Consider the following 7,522-nt stretch of genomic DNA (forward strand, 5'->3'; position numbering starts at 1 on the left):
TTTTAGGCACTTTTCACAATGCAGTCCTAGTCATTATAACATTGTGTTATACAGTATTAAAAGATCTCTGTTTTTGGGCTGAGATTATAGAGTGTATATAATGATAATACAAACTGGAAACATACGAAGACACATTCACATACTATACTTGTTTCTCTAATGTACATATTTTTATATTTAGTCCAAATGAAGATGTAAATAGAATGTACTTTTAGGGAATAAGTTGTTGTTTTCAGAAAAGCACATCGATAATCTTCTTTTGTTGATTGACAAAAGTTTTCAGTATTATTCAGCCTATGTTTTTATGAGTATTTATAAGGCTGTGTTGATATGTGTTTTAATTTGTGTTTATAGGCCGTGTCACTCTACAAATGCTTAAACTCCCTATTCATATGTACTTTTTGTTGTCCCATACAGTAGATCTAGTTATACACATAACCCTTCAACCAAAAAACCATAGCTCACTGTCCAGAGTGTTGATATTACTTACAGACTAGTAGACAACATGTACAGTCGCGGCCAAAAGCTTTGAGAATGACACAAATGTTAATTTCCACAAAGTTTGCTGCTTCAGTGTCTTTAGATATTTTTTTCAGATGTTACTATGGAATACTGAAGTATAATTACAAGCATTTCATAAGTGTCAAAGGCTTTTATTGACAATTCCATGAAGTTGATGTAAAGAGTCAATATTTGCAGTGTTGACCCTTCTTTTTCAAGACCTCTGCAATCCTCCCTGGCATGCTGTCAATTAACTTCTGGGCCACATCCTGACTGATGGCAGCCCATTCTTGCATAATCAATGCTTGGAGTTTGTCAGAATTTGTGGGTTTTTGTTTGTCCACCCACCTCTTGAGGATTGACCACAAGTTCTCAATGGGATTACGGTCTGGGGAGTTTCCTGGCCATGGACCCAAAATATCAATGTTTTGTTCCCCGAGCCACTTAGTTATCACTTTTGCCTTATGGCAAGGTGCTCCATCATGCTGGAAAAGGCATTGTTCGTCACCAAACTGTTCCTGGATAGTTGGGAGAAGTTGCTGTCAGAGGATGTGTTGGTACCATTCTTTATTCATGGCTGTGTTCTTAGGCAAAATTGTGAGTGAGCCCACTCCCTTGGCTGAGAAGCAACCCCACACATGAATGGTCTCAGGATGCTTTACTGTTGGCATGACACAGGACTGATGGTAGCGCTCAACTTGTCTTCTCCGGACAAGCTTTTATCCGGATGCCCCAAACAATCGCAAAGGGGATTCATCAGAGAAAATTACTTTACCCCAGTCCTCAGCAGTCCAATCCCTGTACCTTTTGCAGAATATCAGTCTGTCCCTGATGTTTTTCCTGGAGAGAAGTGGCTTCTTTGCTGCCCTTCTTGACACCAGGCCATCCTCCAAAAGTCTTCGCCTCAATGTGCACTCACACCTGCCTGCTGCCATTCCTGAGCAAGCTCTGTACTGGTGGTGCCCCGATCCCGCAGCTGAATCAACTTTAGGAGACAGTACTGGCGCTTGCTGGACTTTCTTGGGCGCCCTGAAGCCTTCTTCACAACAATTGAACCGCTCTCCTTGAAGTTCTTGATGATCCGATAAATGGTTGATTTAGGTGCAATCTTACTGGCAGCAATATCCATGCCTGTGAAGCCCTTTTTGTGCAGAGCAATGATGACGGCACGTGTTTCCTTGCAGGTAACCATGATTGACAGAGGAAGAACAATGATTCCAAGCACCACCCTCCTTTTGAAGCTTCCATTCTGTTATTCAAACTCAATCAGCATGACAGAGTGATCTCCAGCCTTGTCCTCGTCAACACTCACACCCGTGTTAATGAAAGAATCACTGACATGATGTCAGCTGGTCCTTTTGTGTCAGGGCTGAAATGCAGTGGAAAGAGGGACTTTGCAATTAATTGCAATTCATCTGATCACTCTTCATAACATTCTGGAGTATATGCAAATTTCCACCATATAAACTGAGGCAGCAGACATTGTGAAATGTAATATTTGTGTCATTCTTAAAACTTTTTGCCACGACTGTACATTGCATTACCATGTTAGTTCAGAACGCTGGACATTACAGTGAACTTATAATAACAAACACAATCAGTAATCATCTGATTAGAAAAAAAAATCAACAATATGGTTCTTCGGTCGTGTGGCATGTGTCGTGTGGCATGTGTCGTGTGTCATGTGGGGACTGTGTTTTTGTTTGGTTTGTTCTGTTTGTTTATCTGTTTGCTTTTCATTGTCTCTGCTTGATTGTCTCGGCAAAAAATCAAATACTGAGATTGTCCTCAGTGAAGATGAAACCTTGTAAATGTAAATGTGTGCAGGGACTTCAGGAGCCACAGTTGAATAAAGCCCTTTTCATTCCTTTAATATATTACGTTGAGTCTGTTTTGATTTCTTATTCTAGAGGTTATGAGTGAGAATGTATGTAATTCTCAAGAAAATGTGCAGACAGAAATATAAACGCAACATGCAACAATTTGAAAGATTTTACTGAGGTGCAGTTCACATAAGGAAATCAGACAATTGAAATAAATTCATTAGGTCCTAATCCATGGATTTCACATGAATGGGCAGGGGTGTAGCCATGGGTGGGCCTTGGATGGAATAGGCCCACCCACCTGGCAGCCAGACCCACCCACTGGGGAGCTAGGCCCAGCCAATCAGAATGAGTTTTTCCCTACAAACGGGCTTTATTACAGACAGAAATACTCCTCAGCCCCTGGTGTGGTCTGCCAAATTCGCTAAAACCACATTGGAAACAGCTTATGGTAAAGAAATGAACATTGAATTCTCTAGCAACGGCTCTGGTGAACATTTCCGCAGTCAGCATGCCAATGGCACGCTCCCTCAAAACTTCCGACATCTGTGGCATTGTGTTGTGTGACAAAATGTCTCATTTTAAAGTGGCCTCTTATTTTCCCCAGTACAAGATGCACCTGTGTAATGACCATAATGTTTAATCAGCTTCTTGATATGCCACACCTGTCAGGTGGATGGATTATCTTGGCAAAGGAGAAATGCTCACTAATAGGGATATAAACACAACATTTGAGAGAAATAACCTTTTTGTGCATATGGAACACTTCTGGGATTTTATTTCAGCTCATGAAACATGGGACCAACACTTTACATGTTGCGTTAATATTTTTGTTCAGTGTAGTTACATTGTAACAGAATGTCAGCAAAAGTTTTCAGTTGTTCCACAATGTTACATGTTTCTGAAGGTCACAGTGCAATGACTCATTGACAAGTACTGAAGTTGAACTGCTAAACCACTGCATTTGTTGTTGAATTCTACGATATTTGATGATAAATCTAGATGTGTAACATGAGTGACCCTCATTAGAGATGTATTGTGGTTTTAATGAAGATACAAAACACATTCAAATAAAATTCTACAAAATTTACTGAAGATAGAAATGGATGGGGTGGGGGCTTAGGGATCAGGGTTTGGGTCAATTCATTTTCAATTCAGTCAATTCAGTAAATAAATTGAAATTCCAATAGCAATTCAAATTGACCTCATTGCCTCCTATGAGAAACAATTGGAATTGGAATTTCAGTTTAATTCCTGAATTGACTGAATTGATCTGGAATTCACCCCAAACCTGGTAGGGTTTGGTGTGGGGGAGAGGGGCAGGGGTGTAGGTGGCGTTGAGGAGAAACATAAGCATCATTCTGGATGCTTTCAGCAGTGAGTGAGTGTCCTCAGTGGGTGACTTCAGCATTGAGGCGGTCAACCAAGTTAATGTGCTCCTTCTTGGAAGCCACTTTAGCCTGAAAAACAGACAAATAGACAATAGAGAAAAATATTTGAAAGACAACCATTAACACTGGATATTAGTATAACAATAGTTAATAAATGATAACATATTACAGTACAAAATAATATATAAGTATTACTGACAGGCTTCCTGTTCTTTCTTGTAAACAATCTCCGTAGAGCTGAGACGAATCCACCCCTTGTTTTCTTCTGATTGGCAACAGCAGTGGATGAAACAATGTGGCCATCAGCGGTAGAGGTAGACATTTTCTCAGCAGAGTGCTCCAGGCTGGTAGCAATAGCATCAACTTCATGGACCGAAGCATTGCAACTCTCAGTTGAAAACATAGAAATAGTGATGACTAGTCTACTTCTCTTGGTTGAGACATCAGCCACATGGACCTCAGGTTGGTTGGAGTCTCTCAGAGTGGAATCATCACGATCCTTCACTCTAGCGTCACTGCTGGACAGCTCCTGAGACACTAGGCCTGCAGCAGACTGGATCAGGTCATTCTCCACGATGGCAACACTGGTGGACAGAACCTGAGACACTACGCCTGCAGCAGACTGGATCAGGTCATTCTCCACGATGGAAACACTGGTGGACAGAACCTGAGACACTAGGCCTGCAGCAGACTGGATCAGGTTGTCTTCCTCGATGGAAACACTGGTGGACAGAACCTGAGACACTAGGCCTGCAGCAGACTGGATCAGGTCACTCTCCACGATGGCAACACTGGTGGACAGAACCTGAGACACTAGGCCTGCAGCAGACTGGATCCGGTCATTCTCCACGATAGCAACACTGGTGGACAGAACCTGAGACACTAGGCCTGTATCAGACTGGATCCGGTCATTCTCCACGATAGCAACACTGGTGGACAGAACCTGAGACACTAGGCCTGCAGCAGACTGGATCCGGTCATTCTCCACGATAGCAACACTGGTGGACAGAACCTGAGACACTAGGCCTGCAGCAGACTGGATCAGGTCACTCTCCACGATGGAAACACTGGTGGACAGAACCTGAGACACTACGCCTGCAGCAGACTGGATCAGGTCATTCTCCACGATGGAAACACTGGTGGACAGAACCTGAGACACTAGGCCTGCAGCAGACTGGATCAGGTTGTCTTCCTCGATGGAAACACTGGTGGACAGAACCTGAGACACTAGGCCTGCAGCAGACTGGATCAGGTCATTCTCCACGATGGAAACACTGGTGGACAGAACCTGAGACACTAGGCCTGCAGCAGACTGGATCAGGTTGTCTTCCTCGATGGAAACACTGGTGGACAGAACCTGAGACACTAGGCCTGCAGCAGACTGGATCAGGTCATTCTCCACGATGGAAACACTGGTAGACAGAACCTGGGACACTAGGACTGCAGCAGACTGGATCAGGTTGTCTTCCTCGATGGAAACACTGGTGGACAGAACCTGAGACACTAGGCCTGCAGCAGACTGGATCAGGTCATTCTCCTCGATGGAAACACTGGTGGACAGAACCTGAGACACTAGGCCTGCATCAGACTGGATCAGGTTGTCTTCCTCGATGGAAACACTGGTGGACAGAACCTGAGACACTAGGCCTGCAGCAGACTGGATCAGGTCATTCTCCTCGATGGAAACACTGGTGGACAGAACCTGAGACACTAGGCCTGCAGCAGACTGGATCAGGTTGTCTTCCTCGATGGAAACACTGGTGGACAGAACCTGAGGAGTCTGCAGGAGTGTCAGTGGCTCCCACTCATCCAGGAAGAAGCTCTCGACAGAGGGGAAGCTTCTTCCTTTCAGAGCTGGGGGAATGTAGGGGGTGTACCCAACAGTCCAGAGCAGAGAGCTGTCGATGGCATTCGCGTAGTGGTACTTGTCACCAAGTTCCTCTGCAAAGCTCTGATGGAACTTCTGACTCTCTGACTCTGGACCGCCAAGGGCGTTGAGCTGGGTCACCATTGACATCCACCCTGAAAGAAACACCAACACAGGGTTAACAAAACTGATTTCAGCATTACAAGCAAGAGATATTCTTCATTGCATTCTTCATATTCTTCATGCATCCCAATAACATCTTATTTCTCCTGAAGTGTGCACTCATTCAATACTTTCAACAAATCTAAAATCATTGGCTAGTACCATATTAACCATATTTAATATACCAGTCATTTCCTTTCAAATCAGTGAAGGGAAGTGAACAAGTGCACATTTTTGGTGTAAGGAGAGATACTTGGGACATATAGTATTTTCATTGGTCTAAGTAACACCATAGTCAGCTGGAAAATCTCATTTTGCATGGTTACATTGTTTGGTAACTAACAACAAACGCCTAAAGCCATATCTTCTACGTTTTTTATTTTCTTTCCACTAAGAATCACACATTTAATTAATCTTTGTATTTAAAGACGGAAATGTATGTTATTGTTCTTACCTGAATTGACTTCGTTGTCCCTAATGGAACAATATCTGTCTTCAGGGAAGATGAATGAAAAGCTCGCCATAATAATGCTGTCTCTCTCGTTGTTTGTCGATCAAGAACTGAAGATTTTTTGAGAGTTCTGAACATATCTCTTGGGTTCTGGAGTTCCATGTGAAGCGTCGGCATTGTGACCCTCTCGGTCGCATGGAGATGGATACGTCATTACACATTGTTTAGAATCGGAATGGAATTCGAATTCGCTTTACAACAAGCTCTAGCCATAAACCAAATGTAAACATCTTTAATTTCTTATTTTTTATTAGTTGTAAAATATCGAGTAAGCTAGTGTCATAACACCAAAACAACGTTTATGCATTACTGCAAAGAGACCGTGCGTAAAAGCGCGGGACGTGCACACTGTCACAGAAATGAGTGCCCTCAGCCCTGCACTTTTCCACACCTGGGCAGTGTAGGCGTACCCGCGCCTATAGTCATTTTGCCCTATCTTTCCAGTTCACTGCCTTGCACACAAACTTGCACACATTCAATTTTTTTTTTACCATATTCGACTTTTGAGTGAAATATAGCCCTCAGAAAAGGATGCTATGAATAGAGAACTTAAAGAACTGTGCAGCCAGTCTTCTATTACAGTAAAGGACTCTGGCTATAGGCATTATATGTTGGTTAGACAAACAGAAGGACAATTTGATATATTCTTGAGGCCAATTGTCTGTTATTTATCAAACAAATATGACAATAGCTCAGAAAATAATAGTATTTTAGACAGAGGATCAATACTTTTTGCCAATGCAATGTTATATGACTGATGCTCCACACACATGTGTAGTAGAGTATTTGTTCAGGTAACATTGTACTGTGATATATATTAACATTACAGAGGCTGTAGTATGGAGCCAGTCCTTTTTCCCGAGTTGTCCGCTCACTGCTGATGATGCAACAGAGCATCAGTATGGTAGCCTGCACAAAATTTTAGTTTTCAAGTCTTAATTTCAGTACCATGACTCAGTCATGTCTCAAAGGAGATCCCCGCAATAAGCAAGCAGAAAAATCCAGAAGAACCAGACTGATAATCAACCACCACCCCCAAACAAACCCCCCAGAAACCCAGATGTAGCCACCGATCGGCCCAAATCCACCTGCCAGGAATCCCTCTTCAGCAGCACCCCGTTCAACCTAGATTGTCTTCTCAGACACTGTGAGAGTGACTGTGAGAGTGATACTGTGGAAATCACTCAGTGCCGATTGCTGATGACAAGCAGTTTGTAGTTGCATGTATACGGTCCTGTATTGAGTTCTGCAATAGAAACAGGGAGTT

The 7,522-nt window shown here is 42.9% G+C and overlaps 1 protein-coding gene across 1 annotated transcript; it reads right to left on the bottom strand.

Annotated features, from left to right (window-relative positions):
• Window positions 1-3,699: 3,699 nt before the first annotated feature.
• Window positions 3,700-5,853, bottom strand: LOC115178682 (topoisomerase I damage affected protein 7-like). Its single transcript, XM_029739954.1, has 3 exons — window positions 5,487-5,853; window positions 3,915-5,348; window positions 3,700-3,784 (listed from the first exon to the last, which is right to left on the bottom strand). The coding sequence occupies exons 1-3, from the start codon at window positions 5,730-5,732 to the stop codon at window positions 3,716-3,718; spliced, it is 1,749 nt and encodes a 582-aa protein (XP_029595814.1). The 5' UTR covers window positions 5,733-5,853; the 3' UTR covers window positions 3,700-3,715.
• Window positions 5,854-7,522: the final 1,669 nt, after the last annotated feature.

This window comes from Salmo trutta, chromosome 38 (genome assembly GCF_901001165.1).
Source record: "Salmo trutta chromosome 38, fSalTru1.1, whole genome shotgun sequence".
Classification (NCBI taxonomy): domain Eukaryota; kingdom Metazoa; phylum Chordata; class Actinopteri; order Salmoniformes; family Salmonidae; genus Salmo; species Salmo trutta.